Raw genomic sequence first — 20000 nt, 5'->3', positions numbered from 1 at the left:
AACTGTAAGTCACTTTGGAAAAAAGCATTCGCCAAATGTCTATATGTAAATGTTCTACACATGACTAAAAAAAAAAACATTATTTTGCTAAAAAATCTGTGTGCTCACACATCAACAACAAAAAACATGAGAGTCACATGACAACCAAGACAAGTAAATAAGCAAGCATCGACATGATGATAACAAATGAGACAACGTGACATCCAAGAAAAATAAACCAGCGAACATACAAATAGGCACAAATAATGAAGAATGTCTCCTTATTGACACATCAGAGGCTGCGCTCACCGTTAGCCGGTCCGGATCGCATGCGTGTTTGCACGAGTGCATGTTGCTCCACACTTTTGTGCGACAAAGCGCAGTCCTCTATTCTCCGTCCAAAGCAAACGGCACCTTCCCCTGCAGTCTGCCAGGATTTGAGGTGCTTTCAATCTAATAACTCCATAAGCTGCTCTACGTGTGTGTGTGCGTGTGTGTGATTTCCTCCAGCGTGGGTGCTGTTTAGCCCCTCAAGCACTGTTTATTTAACTGCCTCTATGCGAGTGTGCATGAGGAAGAAGATGTCAGATATAATCTGATAAGAGCAAGGCTGAAAAATCCAGTTTGTTTACTAAAAAGCCCTCACACACACATTTCTTTATAGTCTTGCAGACATCTGTGACTTCATATGAAGCTTGTCTGTGAAAATCTGTTCACATGAAGTGCTTTAATAATACTTGAGGAGAGGAAATGATGGACATAGTTAGCCAAAGGCACTAAAAGGGGAAAGAGAAAGTTGGAAAATGACAGGGTATAGTTATGTCATCATACTTTGATTAAAGATATTAAATCATAATTACGTAATATGTGAGCACTTCTGCATTTCTACGGAGACCCGGAAGGGATGTGATGGTGGGGAAAAAATGGGTGAAAGAAAAAAATACTGAACCAGAGAAAAAGTATGTACATTTATTTTTTTCCCCTCGCAAAGATGTTTTGCGTTCCCTGGTTTTTCCACAAACACTTCCTGTTCACTTCATACATGTCAACCCTCACGTTTTTGCCAAGACTCTCCTGTATTTTACCATTCTATCCCGCTATCATCCTATCATTCAGTATTTTCCCATATTTCTCGTGTATTTTTAATCTTAAAAGCACGTTGAAATGAATATAAAAATGTCTTTTTCCCACTGTCACGTCCCTTCTGGTGTCCGTACATTTCTGACTGGTTTGTGTGAAGCTATAAATTTGAATGAATTTAGATTCATATCTTTTAAATAATCAAAACAAATTAAATTAAATTAATGGAAAAGGCGGTTCATTCCAGAGTGGCGACCCTTGATAAATAAGAGACTAAACCAAGTCAAAGGAAAATTAATGAATAAAATCTAAATAAACAAATTACTTCAGGTCTAATTAATCATTTCATGGTCATTATTTTAAGTAGCAGTGTAACGAGTGTAATGAGTGGGTATGAATGTTTCCCAGAGATGGGTTGCAGCTAGAAGGGCATCTGCTGCGTAAAACATGTGCTGGATAAGTTGGCGGTTTATTCCGCTGTGGCCACCCTGGATTAATAAAGGGACTAAGCCGACAAGAAAATGAATGAATGAATGAAAAGAGTGTAAAGTCAGGTGGACCTTAGGGGACATTATCACAAAAAAAAAAAATCCCTAACACTTATTTCGAAAAAAAAAAACTTTGTCGGAGTGAATTTTGTGATCATGGCGGTCTGCTTGTACATTATTTCTGCATATAAATGTGTAACAGATTTGGAAAAGTCGAGGTTTTAAAACCGCTTAAATTTTCTGTTATACCATCCCTAAACCACATAAAAGTTTTTTTTTTTATGTTTTATTTATTTTTGAAAATAATGAAGACAGCGGAAATCAAATCGACAATGATTTAATTTAATTATTTAGCCTGACATGTTTATTGTTCCAAAATAATATAAATGTTTCCTAAAACAAAACATATTGTGTTCAATGGGGTAAAACCTGTTTTTTTTTTTTAATCCAGATATTTAACATATTTTAGAGAAGTAATCTCAATCCTGTGATATTTTTATCCAAGGTAATCATACTGTCAGAAACTTATACTGACCCATGCCTAATAACAGACCATTCACTTTTCCAACTACACTTTCCTGGTGTATTTGCATATATTACTTTATTTTGCATTTTAAATTTATTTCAAAATAGATGTTTTAATTAGTTAAACACAGGTTTTAAAAACTGTCAGGTCATGATTTGAATGAAATAAAAAAGGAAATATAAAAATTAACAAGGCACCATTAAATTCACACAATTAATATTTTTTTGCATTATTTACATGAAAAGTGAAGGAGGATTATGTGGCTGGATTTTATTTATCATTTATTTAATATTTAATATTTTTACGTTTTGGGCCTAGGTTAAAAAAGTCCATTGTCAAATTAAAATGTAATGATTTACAAAAACAAAATGTACCTTTGGACAAAAAAAAAAAATTTTATGGAAAGTTATCATTTTTATAACGTATTATTATAAAGTATTACCCAAATGAATATTTACAAAAATCTGATCGAACAGAGACAAAGGGCATACTCACACTAAGTGCAGTTGCCTTGAACCGTGCCAAAGCATGCTTGTCCCCCCTCCCCCCAATGGCCTGCACGAACAACGCTTACATCATCGATGACCCTACTGTTCCGTTTAACAGGAAGACAAATGCTTTCTCTCAGCACAATGGGCACTGCTTTTATTTTGTATTATTTTTAGTCGTTAGGGATGCATTGACAATCAAGTATTTTGAGGAACAGATTAACAACTTTTGAAGCTTATAAATTATCATAAAGTCCTCGTGCTGCAAGTATTAGGAGGTTTGCTGAAGGTGCAGCTGATGTTCAGTGAGGGGTTTGTATCTTTAATAAGCTAGGACAGTTTGCATTCATTAAAAAGAAAAAATGATTAATAAATCCATATGAAATAGTCCCTTAAAAGTGACGTCGCGTCTTCAGTTTCTAGTCAGATGAACTTTGCACTCACATTACTAAGCCCAACCGAACCGCGCTCTGGGACGCCTTTTCCATCTGGGCCAGGGCCGGCCAACGGAAGAGCGCCTGGGCCTGATTCAGAGGCCACACAGTTTAGATAGCATAGCTTGACTGCACCCTACGTCTACACTAATCTGACGTTGTCATCTAAAAAAGCTCTGCATTCACACAATGTCTTTCAATTGTTTCCCAAAAGTTGGTCATCCACACTGAAAAGACTGAAAACGCTTTCATTAAGATGAAAATGACGCCGGTCAAAGTATTTTGCATCTGCTGTTTATTAACATTTCGCTTAATTTAAACATTTCACGAAAGATGTCGAGGCACCAAGTCTTTGCCTCGACAGCAGTAATGAGTTGTTGCTGCAAGTAACACAGAAGTATAAATTTGCAAAAGTGAGCTAGAATGTAGACGGTGAGACGAGCCAAACCAACAGCTCTGAGTAAACATTCTGTGTCCTTTGAAGAAAAGCAATCTGGAGCATGTAGCAAAAGGACATTAATTTTTAACAATGCTGTCAAAACAGAAAGCATCCAAAAAACCACTGCTGTACAATGTCAGCAACCATTTTAGCTGAACTGATCATATCGCAATGCGTTCATCCACAATGAACAGTTGGAATTATAGTAGACCAGCACCACAACTTAGTACGCATGAGATTTGTTGAGTCACTGCAAAGAATAACCATAACAGTGAACGTTTATCATTTACATGTGTGTAAAGGCATTTCAATAGATTTTAAAGCATTTAGGCACAAAAAATTACAATAATTGTGACTTAAAAATATTTTTACTGAATTATTAATACAACGAAGACTATACAATGTTTACATCACATTCCATTATTAAATTTCTGTACCTTGAATATAAAGCACTGTTTATTTTACTTTTTTCTCTTCTCTCTTAATTTATCTATCATTGTAATTTGTTTATTATGTTTTACACATCATTCACTACCCTATAAAATCACCACAATCCACCTAAATGAATGATTTTTATCCAAATAAAGCTAATCAAGTCATCTAGTGAAATTGCATATTAATATCGCAATATGTAATCGCAGAAAAACTAAATATCACAACGTCCGATTTTTCCAATATCATGCAGCCCTAGATCCCGTTGTTTTCAAAAGACTCCATTTGCACAGTCCGCACTGTGACACGAATACAGTGCTTTCATATGTATCCACTTTAGAAAGATATAGCCAAGCCTGAAATGAGGCCTAATCACTCATGAATTGACTTTTGCTGCTTGTTCAAACTACATATTTAAAATGAGTAGAAACAGCAAAGATCTTAAGATTATTTTGGGAGAACCTTATTGTTTTATGTTCAACTTAAGTTTGTAAAAGCTAACAAGTTAACTAAATTGATTTGCGTTGTGACAACTTGGAGGAATTGTGTGGAACCCACAGTTTTTTTTACACTGATGGTTAGGAGACAAAAACATTACAGTTTGCAGTGGCTCAGCCAGAGTCCCGACCTAAATCCAATTGAGAATCTGTGGAGAGAGCTAAAGATCAGAGTGAGGACAAGGAGACCCACCAACCTGAAAGAGTTGGAGCTTTTCGCAAAAGAAGACTGGGCAAAAATGCCAGTGGAGACATGCAAAAAGCCACTCAGCAATTATATGAAGCGTTTTATTGCTGTAATATGCAATAAAGGCTTTACTATTGATTACTGAGAAGGGTATGAATAATTATGGGCGTGACACTTTTTGTTCAATTGCAAATAAAAGCTGAGAAATATAGTTTTCCCACAATGATGCCTTTTGTACATCATCTTATTATCTTTTGGGAGTATACAGTGTCATTTCTGGTCAAAAAAGGGCTATAGATAGGCTAGGGCTATAAATAATTTCGGTGCTTGACTGTATATTTTCCTTGCCTAAAAATGCAGACTCAATGTGGACACAATTCCAAAAATATGATTTAAAAAAAAATCGTGTTGGTGTGAATATTGCCAAAGAGTCTGAAAACTGGCACGTTGAGCTATAGGAGAAGCTAAAGCAAAGAATATTTTGAAAGCTGATCATCTCACATAAGGTTTGTCAGTCAAACACATGAAGAGCAAATCCTAATGAACCCCAAACAGAAGACTGCACAACGTCAGTTTACAGAGATTTACCATAATACTTAAGAAAACACCACACCCTTGAAAAAAGAAAAAAAAAACACTCTGAAAGGGAGGGTTTTAGTTCTGCTTTCTTATTGCATCAACGATGTATTTCCAGGATTAAAATGCACTGAACGCACCAGTACTTGTAAGTCAGAAAAATCCCATTTCTACCAAACACACACTCGACAAAAAGATACTTAAGATTCAGGAGCTCCTAAACAAATCTATTTTTTGCTTGAGTTATTAATATAATGAACAAATTGTTGGTTTTATCTTACTTTGTTTATTGGGCATTCAGAGTGTGAATCATTCTAAACTTGACTTAAAAACAGTGGTTCTTTAAGGAATTATTTTAGGTGGCTGAGGTACTGCAGTATATAAGAACCACAGCCATACAATGACCTCCGCACCCCCTTTTTTATCAGCATGAACTGGGTTTAGTTTAGTGCATTCGTCTGGCAAGCCTTCTAAAAACCAATTTGCTTTTTCATGGCTAGAGAGCCTCCATAGAGCCAGGTCTGGAGAAACAATAGAGCTAGGTGTGATGTCACTGTATTTCTTTCCCAGCAACACAAATGCAGAAGCACCAAATACAAACACACTAATGATGATGAGTTGCTATTAATGCTTCCAGCTTTGCACATCCAAATAGCAAATCCAGCTTTTTCTCGCAGACTACAAGTAATACAAGATTAAAAGTAATAATAACATATTTAACATTGCGTTTTGCTGCGATCATTAAAATTGCTGCTCAACATTAGAGCCTGACCGATATATCGTTTTGTCAATTTTATTGGCTAAAATGGCAATACATCAGAGAATCTGCGGGCAATATGAACTTTTTAAAAACATTTCACAGAATATGTAAAATATGTAGTTTTGCCGATTTTATCAGCCAATATGCCAATAAATTAGAAAATCTGTGGCCGATATGAGCATTTTTAAAACATATTTCACAGAATATGCAGACGTTCAAATAACAATTAAGAAAATTATATAGTTTTGCTGATTTAATCGGCCAATATGCAGATACATTGGAGAATCTGGCGCCAATATAAACAGAATATGTAGACATTCAAATAACAATTAGGAAAATATATAGTTTTGCCGATTTTATCAGCCGATTTGCCGATACACTGGAGAATCTGTCGACGATATGAAAATTTTTAAAACATATTTCACAGAATATGCAAACATTTAAATAACAATTAGGAAAACATATTGTTTTGCCAATTTTTTAACCATTATGCTGATACATTGGATAATCTGCCGCCGATATGAACATTTTAAAAAATATATTTCACAGAATATGCAGACATTTAAATAACAATCCTGAAAATAAATAGTTTTGCAGATTTTATCAGCCAATATGCCGATACATTGGGAAATCTGCTGCCGATATGAATTATTTTTAAAATGTATTTAACAGAATATGCAGACATTCAAACAACAATTAAGAAAATATATTGTTTGGCAGATTTTATCAGCGGATATGCCGATACATTGGAGAATTTGCCGCTGATATGAACATTTTAAAAAACAATTTGACAGAATATGCAGACATTCAACTAGCAATTAGGAAAATATATTGTTTTGCCAATTTTATCACCCGAAATGCTGATACATTAGAGAATCTGCTGCCGATATGACCTTTTTTTAAAAATAATTCACAGAATTTGTAGATACTCAAATAACAATTAGGAAAATATATAGTTTTGCAGATTTTATCAGCCGATATGCCAATACAGTAGAGAATCTGGCACAGATATGAACATATTTAAAACATATTTCACAGAATATATAACTGCTGCTTTAAATGTAATTACTTAGTTAGAAAGCAGAGCGCACTCTATTGTATACAAGTTATACATAAGTTATATATAATTTTTTTGTTTTGTTTTCACCTTTATTTTTGAATGGACAGTAGAGAGAATTGACAGGAAAGCATGGGGAGCAGAGAGAGGGGAAGGATCGGCATAGGACCGCGAGGTGGAATCGAACCCGGGTCACCGCGGGCACCGGAGTGCATGTGTCGACGCACTAACCACTACATCACTGGCGCCGACATATATAAGTTTAATTTAACATCATTTATTTATGTTATTTATTATATATGTTTTATGTCATTAAATATGCTTATTTTTTATGTTTACTTTACCTAAATGTTATTTGAATGTCTACATTTGGAAAAGCTGTGCCTCTCCTTTATAAATCAGCACACAAAAAAAATGTGTTTCCTTATCTATTATTTTTATGTATTTGCTGTGTTCTATGAACAGTACCAGTCAAAAGTTTGGACACAAGAACGGAAAAGGGTCCTTTGGTTGGTACTGTACTACAATATGCAAATATACTGTAGAATATCGGCCGATATATTGATACCTGTATTGTTTTAACTTCCCGTTTTTAGTATCGTAACTTAAAAAAAAATAATAATAATAATTCTGTCAGCCCCTGACATAAGCAGTTCTTACTTCTTTTGACATTTCACCCACTTATAAAATTTGTCATCATTTACTCGTCCTCGACTTTCTCCAAACCATGAAAGAATATGTTTTTGAAGAATGTTGGAAGATTTAATCATTGACATCCACAGTAAGAAAAAAAAAAACTATGGAAGTTGATAGTTACAGGTTTCCAACATTCTTCAAAATATCTTCTTTGTGTTTAACAGAATGAAAATACCAGATACAGGATTGATTGCAATTACATTTTCATACTTGGATAAACAATGTCTAATTCCTCTCAGATTTGTTCCCTAAATAAGAGATAAGAGTGTGTTTGGGGATTATAAAGTCTCATCCTCCAAAACCCCTGCTGTCTGCCGCAATTAAAAGAGTCTATATTTAAAGAGGCAGACAGAAGCAATACAATTACCTGAATTTGCCTCAGGTGCTTCAGGTAAAGAAACTGAAAAGATGTGGCACGAGTGCTTCAACACAGCTGACACCCATCTAGTGCTTTTTCTCAAATTTAAGGACACTAGATGTTCTTGCCCGTGTGTCATGACTCATGACCGCTCCATCGCCTCTTTTGTCAGAATATCTTATTTTCAATCTTGAAAACTAAATTCCTTGTCCGTCAAACCGCTCTTCAAAACGTAATGGTCTGTATTAATGTTTTAACTGTTTTTGAGACTCTTCTGCTCATTTAACCAAATACAAGTTCAGGAAAAACTAAATGTTTTAAATTTTTTTTTAATGGATATACTATCAAATGTAGTTTCTTTCTATAATTCAAAGCTGAATTTAAAATAATTTCTCTGGTTATCAGTGTCATAAGATACTTAGAAAAAATATTAATGTTTTTCTGCTAGAAATGTTTTAATACATTTTGATAACAGCTATTTTATAAGGGAAAATTATAATGCATTTTTTTTTACTACATAGAAATAATGTTACTAAACATATTTATTTGAAATAAATCCTGTTCTTTCCCATTATAAATATGACAAAAAACCTGAATCTGTCAGAATTGAACTTTTCACTGAAAATATGTAGTGACATACACTTTATTAGGTACACCAGTCCAACTGCTTGTTAACGCAAATTTCTAATCAGCCAATTACATGGCAGCAACTCAATGTATTTAGGCATGTAGACATGGTCAAGACGATCTGCTGCAGTGGAAAGCGAGCATCAGAATGGGGAAGAACGGTGATTTAAGTGACTTTGAATGTGGAATGTATCATCTCAGACTGGTTTCTTGAACATGACAATGAGTTCACTGTACTCAAATGGCCTCCAGAGTTACTAGATCTCAATCCCATAGAGCACCTTTGGGATGAGGTGGAATGGGAGATGTGCAGCCGACAAATCTGCTTTTTATAAAAAACACACAGTAACGAAACAAAAACAAACTACAAGAAACGAAAACTGAAACTAAATGAAAGTAAACAAAACAAATTTTAAATTTTTGGATGCGTTCAGCAACCTTTACGCATTTGATAAAAAACAAACTGTATATTGCAGGCAAATCTATAGCGCAAGTCTTGGTACAATATATATAGAATAATTAATCTTAAAAAAAATAATAATAAATTATATATATATATATATATATATATATATATATATATATATATATATATGTGTGTGTGTGTGTGTATATGTTTGCCTTAACTATATGAAACAAAACCTAAACAAAAACAAAACAAAAAAACACAAAAAAAAAATGCATTTAGAATTTTTGGTTGTGTTCAACAACCGTTACTCATTTAATAAAAAACACACAGTAACGAAACGAAAACAAACTACAACAAACAAAAACAGAAACTAAAAGAAACTAAGTGAAACAAAACAAATTTTGAATTTTTGGATATATATATATATACATATATATATACATATACATACATATACATACATATATATATATATATATATATACATATACATACATATATATATATATATACATATACATACATATATATATATGCATATACATACATATACATATATATATATATACACATACATATACATATATATATATATATATATATATATATATATATATATATATATATATATATATATATATATATATATATGCATATACATATATATATATATATATATATACATATATATATATATATATATATATATATATATATATATATATATATATATATATATATATATATATATATATATATATATATATATATATATATATATATATAAAACTGTATGAAATAAAAAAAGAAATAAAACAAACAGTGTGGTGCAGGCAAATGTCTAGCGCATGTCTCAGGGTAATGGTTTTCTGCTTTTCAGGTTATCCCTGTGAACTTCTCAGGACTGATTTGCTCAGCCCAGCAACTAGACATCATGCGCAACGCTGACAGCTATACAACAAGCAGAATGGTTTAATGGTCCATTTCCCAGAAACCAACATTACGCAACAGCTTCTTTCCTCAAGCCTGCCCAGAAAACACCTCAAACTGCCACAGCCTCCAATGTTCACTGTTACAAATAGGACCAAAAATCTGATATCATTTTTTCCATTTTCAAGAGTTTCATCAAGCTACTACTGATGAATGAAAACACTCCCCATTGAAAAGCCATTATCTTACTCTGGCGGGTAGATTTTCATACCCAGTCCACCATCCTCATGCCAACAGACAGTAAGCGGTCTATAACCATTACACAAAAGTGAAGTAATCGTACCATTCCTTCACGAAGAAAACCACTCAACTGGGCCTTCACTCACTCATTTCATCTTGTGAGCCATTACCTTGTCCATTCAAGCTGGATTTATGTTTTCGGTGGTTATTTAATGACATTACAATCTGTGGGGAAAATTAATCTATGAGCGAGGCTCACGGCTTATAATTTAGATGTGAATGAAAGACAACATATGCAAGAGAGCAAAACCATATGAGGCCAGAAAAACCTGTTAAAACATCCAAAAGGCTACTTTTATTTTTAAGTCATAATATGCAAAATTTGTGAAGTTCATAAATCAGTAGTGGGTGGAAATACACATTTAAAAAGTAAAAATCCCTGAAATGTAATGTCCATGGTTATGTTTGTTTGTTTGCTTTATTTATAGAGCACATTTAAAAACAACAGATGTTGACCGAAGTGCTTTACAAAAAGACCAGGGGCCTCATGTACGAAGACTTGCGTGGAAATCTTACTAAAACATTGCGTACGCACGAAGCTGTAAATGTGCGTACGCAGAAAAAAATTCAGATGTATGAAACACTGCGTACGCCAAATCTCACGCATATTCTTTTGTACATCCGAATGAACGTGAAACTGAGCGCAACATGCACGAGCACAAAACCCCTCCCTGCCTCCTCCCCCGTATGAATATGCTAATGACTATGCTAATGGAAAAACCCAACGAAAAAGCAACGGCAAAATCAAGCAAAAAGAGAAACTTTGAACAGAATGTGAATTGGAGGTGCTGCTTTCGGAGGTAGACCGGAGAAAAGCGGTGTTATTTGCAAGTTTGTTTTCCGGAATTAACAACAAAAGAAAAAAATAGAGTGGGAGAGTTTAGCTGATGCAGTTAACACAGTTGGGTCTGAACATCGCACTGAGTGCATTTAAAAAAGAAATAGTGTGGTTTATAACTGAAAAATGTTGCAGTACCCTTAGCAGTCTCAGTGGCGCACCTCATAAGAAGCATGAGATCATGTACAGACATGTTCGAGCATAATCTCGGCTCGAATCCAGCGTTTAATGAATTCTTTATTTTTTTCCCCGCTACATATCAGATTTTGCCCACTATTTATCAAGAGGAAGACAAGTAGGAATCATCAATAAGTTTGTGCATCATATTTTATTTGCACATTTATTGAATGGAAATGTTTCTGATTCACGCATGCAAATTCATCTTCAGATAGTGTCTTTATTGCAATGTGCGTGCAGTAGATGGCTCAGATTACATCGGGAAAACAGGCGACCGCTGCAAATTGTGCTTTAATGTTTAGCTGGTCAACTGTATGGTATGGAAATCTTACATACCTACTATATGAACCCGTCTCATACAGCTGCCATTGCAAGGCTCAGACACTTTGTAGAGAGGAATTTAACACAACTGCCTCTAGGAGTCGCCAATGGAAATAAAACAGACACGCACAAAAAATGTGCGTACGCCAGCCAGAAAGCTGCCGTGAACCTGCGCACATTCCCACGTTCAGTTCATTGTTAGTAAATCCAAACGTGAGCGATTCTGAGCGTGAAACCTGGCGTACGCTAAGTTTTTGTGCGTACGCAGCGTTGATACATGAGGCCCCAGCATACAAAATCTATACCTATATATAAAAATTAAGCAAAATATATGAAACAGATTAAAATTAATTAATTACAATCAAAGGCAAGAGACAGAAGGTGTTTTTTTAGATGAGACTTAAAAGCACCAAGTGAAGAACATGACCTGATATGTAAAGGCAGACCATTCCACAGTCGGTGGGGCTGCAGCAGAAAAAGCCCTGTCACCTCTTGATTTCAACTGTGTTTTGGGGACAACTAGCTGAAACGTGTTTTCGGACCTGATTGGCCTCAATGAAGTGTGCCAGTGAAGAAGCTCAGAGATGTAAATCGGTGCCAGACCATTCAAACTTTTAAAAACAAGTAGCAATAACTTATATTGAATTCTAAATTGGACTGGGAGCCAGTGAAGAGATGATAAAACTGGTGAGATACTAGAATTTTTTTTGTCTCAGTTAAAAGCCTAGCAGCTGCATTTTGAACCAGCTGCAGGCGTGCAATTGATGCCTGTGAAACTCCTGAATACAAAGAGTTACAGTAGTACAGTCTGGACATAATAAAAACATTAATGATGGTTTCCAGCTCTTTAAAAGATAGAAAATGCTTCAGTTTGGCAATGTTCCTTAATTGATAGAAACCACTTTTGACGACTGAGTTTATTTGCTTGTTGAACAGTATCTCAGTGTCAAAAGTAACTCCAAGATTTTTTACGTGACTGTGGACGTTAGGCTTGATCGAACCTAATTGATTAATTGTAGATTCACAGACACTCGGAGGGCCACCATGGTTAGTAGATACTCTTCTGTGGAAAAGGCCAGAGAGAAATCTATTCATTCATTCATTTATTCATCCATTTTCCTTTGGCTTAAATCAGGAGTCGCCACAGCGGACTGAATTACTAACTTAACCAGCATATGTTTTACACAGCGGATACCCTTTCACCTGCAACCCAGTACTAAGAAAAACCCATACACACTCATTCACACATGGCCAATTTAGTTTACTCAATTCACCTATAGCACGTCTTTGGACTTGCGGGAAAAATCAGAGCACATGGAGGAAACCCACCAGAACACAGGGAAAACATGCAATCTCTACACAGAAATGCCAACTGGCCCAGTTGTGACTCGAACCATGCAGTGACCTTCTTGCTGTGAGGTGCCAGTGCTAACCACTGCGCCACCGTGCTACCACCGAAGAGAAATAGACTTTATTTAAAGAAGCTTTAAAGTTGTGACTTTCTAAAGATTTTATTAATTAAGTTGAATTTAAGAACAGTTTCAGTCATAAGTTTAAATTATCCTTTTTTTCATTGGTAATCAATCATTTTTTCATAATTTTGTATGGGTTAAATTTATTCTCTAAATAAACTAAAAATGATTTATTAAAGTAGTTTAATACAACAGAGCTGAATGACTTTGTTAATTACTGAAAATCTGCACACCATAAACTGTATTGAAGAACTGAATCAGATCGATTCAAAAGCAAACCATTTTTGTAAACTGGATCAAACAATTACACTGAAAAAAAACTATTTAAAGATGATTCCTTGCTACATTTACTACATTTTTGTTAAGGTATAGTGGTTGTAAAAAATTTACTTGGGCTGAATTCAAACAAACAAATTAAGCTGAACATTGCTACATTTAATTTGTTTACATTTAACACATTAATTGCTTGCAACAATTTTGCAGAAGTCATTTTTTTTAGTGTCATTGACTGTCTGAGTTTAAACTAACTATAATATAAATTTAAATAAAAAAAACTGTTCTTTTTTAAAAAGTTAATTAACAATAATTGTTTAAATTATTGTTATTATTGTAATTATTATTATTAACTTATTATTAAAGTTAATTATTAATTAAAAGCTAAATAAAATAAACAAATTAAAAATAAAAATGTAAAAACTAAAATAAATTTTTAAATATAAATAATTAATTGTATTATTTATTAAATGTATTTATTTATAAATATTATATTAATAAAACAATATATGTATTAATTATTATTATTTATTAAATTACTGAAATCAAATAATAAATTAAAATGTAACTAAAATGTTAAAATGTTATTAAAATGAAAAAATATTTTTGAATAACAAATCTAAAAAGACATTAAAAATCTAATTAAATAAAATAAAATAAAAGAAATAGTAAAATGTTATTAAATACAAACGTAAAATAAATAATTCTATTTTATGCAACAAAATTCAGCAGCCAAATGTGTCAAAACATTCCACCACTATATCATTAAATACTTCTCTTCTGTCAGTAATTAGATAATACATTCATGTGCCCTTAAGTTAAATGGTGAAGTGAATGATTTTATGAAATAAGACAAATGATTCATTCAAATGATTCAACATTTTTTGTTTGTTTGTTTTACTAAAGTACTAAAATACTAAATCAGTCTTTCTTGAGTTGGGAGAAATTATTGAATTAAAAAACTCAACCAGTCTGATTACAGACAAAAGTATCATCCATTTCAGCCTTCTATGTTTAAACAGGTAGTTCACCCAAAAATGAAAATTATTTATCTTTTACTCGCCCTTTACTTGTTCAAAACGTTTTCAAAATTTTTTCTTCTGTTGAGCACAAAATAAAATATTTCTAAAAACCAACATTCTTCAAAATATCTTCTTTTGTGTTCAACAGAAGAACGAAAATAAATAAATGTTTAAAACCACATGAGGTAGAATAAATGAGGTCATTTTAATTTTGGGGTGAACTAACTAACCCTTTTAAAAAGGCCATCCAGTAACCAGAGCCAGACAGAATATGTGGATACTTTTTTCTTTTTCTGCACAAAAGTTTGAAAAACATCTGCAGATGTATATGCATTGTGTATTAATTATTTTGAGAGTAACAAAAAACCTTAAACATGTATAAAAAAATAAAATAAATAAATAAATAAAAACTTATTTTATTTAAGGTTTACAATGCAAAACCAATTAGAGCCTCTCATAAAAAAGAGCTACTTAAAGACAGAAAAATATTACTTTACAAACTGTATTGTCAATAAATCCTATAAACACTGACATATTATTCATTAATGCCACTGAAATTAATATAAAAACTGAACAAAAAGATATATTTATACACATTTACCCAAGTAAATACATAGATGCAATGATAGGCTAAAAAAACGAAATTTCTGCATGCCTACTGTACCAATAACATATACACTACCTGACAAAAGTCCTAATTAATCTTGATGAACTCTGGGAGTCCTGCAGAAACGCTTTCTTTGCCATTCCAGATGACTTTTTTAAATAAGTTATCTGAGTCATTGCAGAGATGTATGGATGCAGTCCTCCAAGCTCATGGGAGTCATACACAATATTCATTCTTTTCCCACTGCATCATGACTTTATATTCTATACTGAATATCATTAATAAGTGAAAAGACTTTTGTCTGAGCAAAGTCAGACCTTACTGTCCTAATTAAATAATTAAAAATCAAGGCATGACCATATTTTATTTTGGTAAAATAAGCATAATCTAAAGGCCTTTGCCTTTCATATAAGCCACTTCCGATACCAAATGATCAACTAGTAGTCAAGTTATTATTTCTTGTTTCTAAAACTTTTGTAAGGTAGTGTACAATGAAAAAAGAAGCTATAGAGTGTTCATGAACTGCTTGTCACCGTCTAAACTAACTTATGCATTGCTTATGTAATGAAAATCAAACCATTTAACTGTTAGTTCCATAACTGGAAAAAAGCAGACGTAAATGAGAAGCGACGGCCAAATGAGATGCATGTGTTTGATCGCTCGGCAGCTCGGAGATTAATAGTGGAACCAGGAAACAGAAAAAACCCTGAATTTATCTGGAAAGTGAGGCTTTCCCTGAAGACTGACGGATGAGCGGGAGGATTCATTAGGACAGGATGAGGTGTTATAGAGAAAGTGAGGGCCGTTCTCTGATCTCTTCAGCTGTTTGTCTTTGGCGGGGTGGATTTCTTTCCCTGATGATCCGCACCTTGTCTAGTCCTGTCGGCCACTGAACAGTGAATAGAGGTAATTGGCTCTGAGTGATGAAGCACACGCTCAGACTGGCCCGTTTGCACTGGAAACACAAAATCCCACATCTGAAGATACAAGCTGTAGACTCCAGAGGCCCGTTACACACTTACTAATATCAGATACTACTGTTTAAAAGGAATGCTCAAAGAAATACGCTCCTTTACTGCTCTCCTACAGTAAAAATATCTGTAAATTAGCAGTTTTCTGTATTTTGTGATTCATCTTTTTATTTTTCCCACATTTATCTATGCTTTTGAATTGCATTAGGACTTTAATCTTTCTTCCAGCAACTTTTAACCTTGAAAAGTTTTAAACACGTGACTTTTATTAACATTTTTAATAGTTTAAAGTAAACAAAACTTTGTACTAAACTGCCAGTACATTTTCTGTTGTTTTATAGACTTATTTCACTATATATTATTTCTTAACATTATACAATTTCATACTAAAATGTCAATATAAGTCAATTTGTTAAACTGTAGAGTTGAATTTTCAGCATCAGAAGTTGACAGAGCAGAAATCAACATCCCATAATGCAATTCACAACCGTAAATAAATAGAAAACACAAAATACGGAATTGAAAGCCAGTCATCAATACTTTGGTGTGTATATTTAAGTTTGGTCTCATTTTATAAAACATGCATGTCTGATTGCAGCTGAAGTGAAAAGTTCAAAACGTTAGACAAAACAAAAGTTATGGATGCATAATGTATATTTTATTATGTTATTTAAAAATGTCCTTTGCAAAACCCGTTTTAGCCTAAAATTTACACAAAATCAAAGCTAAAAATCTGAACAAATTATATTCCAAATTTAAAGTTGATATCTCAAAAATATGAGCTTTCAGTAAGGTTTTGTTTGGCTGCAGTACCAAAGATGACCACCAGATGACATGCAGTTTCTATTGTTAGCCAAACAAGGGCACCGCCACTATGTTTAAGGAATATGAACAATGTTCTCTCATACTTTTGACAATAGTTGTAAAGTAGACATACAATTCTTATGTGGTAAGGGAAGCTTGGTGGTATTTAATGCGAAAAAACATCTAAAATCCCCTAAAATCTTTACATGTGGATTGCTGTAGCAAAGTAATCAGGGTTTCAAGTAATCAAGTCAAATGTAAGACTTTTTAAGGCCACCAAGAAAGAAATTTTTAAGAATTGTATAGTGCTAAATACAACAGATTTAAATAGCCTAGCATAAAAAAATATTTTTACCTGTCCTATTAAAAAACCTATTAATTAATTAATTATTTCTTAGCCACATATTTTAAATAATGTGTCAAAACAAGCAAACCCTAGTTTTATACATTCTATTTTTTCAACATAACTCAAATAAAACACTTTAAAAACTAGATGTATGCACAACAGACTCTTATAATATTAGTTATAAATAGAGATTTGCTAAAAGTTTTGCATTAATAGTGTTTAGATGCTTTGAATTGATTGGGTAGCTTTACATAAACAAAGGATAATTAGGACCTGCTAAAAATGACTTGGGAGAAACTATGTCTTGTCTTTATTTGGAAAAATTCAAGTTTTCATTAAGAGACTCGGAGGGGAATTTTTTAAGGTGTGGCAACCTTTCAAAATTATGTGAAAAATCTCAAATAATTAGATTTTGCTGTACATATGGTATGTATGGTTATATGTTTGTAAAATGTATTTATTAATTTTTTTTGTTTTTATTTTTAATTATTGTTATTAATATTATTATTGTTTCTTTGTATTTGTATTTAAATCTACATGTACAATTGTATATTTGTTAATTTTTGGCGCTATACCACTTTTGAATTGATATCGATCTGGGGTTTGTATTGTTCTTTCTCATTTGAAAAACTGAAAATCAATAAAAAATATCTAAACCAAAAATGATTTATGACAAACAAGACAATATTTTAGTGAATTTAAGACTTTAGGGGCTAAAATAGTTTTGAAATTTAAGACATTTTAAGACTTTTAAAGACCCGACAGACACCCTGATAATGCTTGATCACTCCGATGAGAATCCCTGTTGCATTAAACCATATCACTTAAAAATGACCAAAGAGTTTCAATAATTCTTTCTGTCTAAGGACTATACTCTCATTCCGGTAAAATAAATCATTGTGCCTGCTACAGCCATGGTACAGCAGCAAAGACTATTATAGTGAAACATCAAAACTCTGATAATTTTAGAACGCTTTCTTTGCCATTCCAGATGACTTTATTAATAAGATATTTGAGTGATTGCAGAGATGAATGGATGCAGTCCTCCAAGCTCATGGGAGTCAGACACAATGTTAATTCTTTTCCCACTGCAAACTTTCTATTCTATACTGGACATTATTTCTGTTCAGTGACGAGACTTTTGTCTGAGCAAAGTCAGACCTTACGGTCCTAACTAGATATTTAAAAATCAAGGCATGATCATATTTTATCCATTTAAGTGTAATCTAGAGGCCTTTGCCTTTCATATAAGCCACCTCTGATACCAAATGATCAACTAGAAGTCAAGTTATTATTTGTTGTTTCTAAAACTTGGATATGTAACAAGACTTTTGTCATGTATAGTGTAGAAAAAAAAATCATACTTAATAAATACTCATAAGCTGGTAATGCCATTGGGTGAATTTGTACATGAACAAAAGTGTTACAATTTTAATATATTAGTTAAGTAAAACATATTCAACACACACTCAAAACCTGATTTTGAGTCTGTGCCATACAATACGTCAGGTTATATCTCTGACAGCTAATCTTTAAGACTTACTATAATTACTTAAATGACAGATTTATAATAATAGGTTGCACAAACGCCACACCACAGCATTTTCACAACTGCTTAAAAGCAGTCCCTCTCAAAATTCAACTCCAGAAACACCAAGACATGCACTTTACCTAGTCTTGTCAGCACCACTCTTAACACCAAACCATAAATAAAAACAATCCATTAGCTTGACTGGGTTTGCAGCACAAAATGAGGCAGAGGGTGATTCAGATATTTACACTGCTGTTTGTCATCAACCTCGCGCTCTTACAGGACCTAACAGGAAAGCCTCACCTCTACAAGTTGCACAATTAAAGGCAGCAACACTTACTAATGACAGAGTATAAAATTGTTTTTTAGTTTTACCTCAGGAAGAAAACAGCAGTGATAGTACGTCGTCAGGTTTTCTGTTTCTCATTCAGACACACGTAGGCGATGTAAAGAGTCTCTGCCGCCACATAGAGTTCAGTGTGTGTTACTGCAGAAACCTGTCATGCTGCTTTTTTGACACATTTGGTTTTATTGTGTAAGGAATTTAAAATGAAGACTTTCGAACGTGTATATTTAGGGGTAGAGGAGAGATGGATACGTGAGGTGGCAGTGGGTAAATTCGCACAGGCTCACCAAAATTGGACAAAAGAACATTGGAAAAACATTTCCTGGTCTGATGAATCTCAATTTCTGCTGCGACATTTGTATGGTAGGATCAGAATTTAGCGTCAACAACATGAAAGCATGAATCCATCCTGCCTTGTATCAACAGTTCAGGCTGATGCTGGTGGTGTATGGGTGTGGGGGATATTTTCTTGGCAAACTTTGAGCCCATTAGTACCAGCCAACCCGAGTATTATTGCTGACCATGTCTATCCCTTTTAGACCATAGTGTACTCATCTTCTAATGGCTACTTCCAGCAGGATAACACTCCATTTCATATAGCGTCAATCATCTCAGACTTGTTTCCTGATTATGACAATGAGTTCACTGTACTCAAAAGGCCTCCACAGTCACCAGACAGCAATCCAATAGAGCATATTTGGGATGTGGTGAAATGGGAGACTAGCAACATGGATGTGCAGCCGACAAATCTGCAGCAACTGCTTAATGTTATTGTCAATATGGACCAAAATCTCTAAGGAATATTTCCAGTACCTTGTTAAATCCATGCCATGGAGGATTAAGGCAGTTCTGAAGGCAAAAGAGGTCCAACGTAATACTGGTAAGGTGTACTGTACCTAATAAAGTGTCCAGTGAGTGTACAGTATGCGGAACTGAGCTTTTGCAAATACTTCTATTGAGCAAGAACTTCAATTGATCATAAATAACAAATAAGTTTTCTGAAGGGATCATGTGATGTGACTGTAATGA

The 20000-nt window shown here is 33.6% G+C and overlaps 1 protein-coding gene across 7 annotated transcripts in view; it reads right to left on the bottom strand.

Moving 5' to 3' along the window:
* The window catches only part of plekhg5b (pleckstrin homology domain containing, family G (with RhoGef domain) member 5b), a 156751-nt gene that overhangs the window by 100384 nt on the left and 36367 nt on the right, over positions 1–20000 (bottom strand). For 2 of the 7 annotated variants that reach the window (XR_015523913.1, XM_087307661.1), the window contains exon 1: positions 19001–19084. The exons of 4 other annotated variants lie outside the window; for them this stretch is intronic. Coding sequence is in view for 1 of the 3 variants with exons in the window: in XM_087307659.1 (XP_087163785.1) it covers positions 289–330 (42 nt within the window). In the remaining 2 variants the exon portion in view is untranslated. Of the gene's footprint in view, positions 1–288; positions 683–19000; positions 19085–20000 lie in introns of those variants that run through there. One more of the 7 variants, XM_087307659.1, reaches the window with a different exon arrangement.

Source organism: Danio rerio, chromosome 23, assembly GCF_052040795.2.
Source record: "Danio rerio strain M-AB ecotype USA chromosome 23, GRCz13ab, whole genome shotgun sequence".
Taxonomy (NCBI): Eukaryota; Metazoa; Chordata; class Actinopteri; order Cypriniformes; family Danionidae; genus Danio; species Danio rerio.
This window is presented reverse-complemented; position numbering and strand designations above follow the sequence as displayed.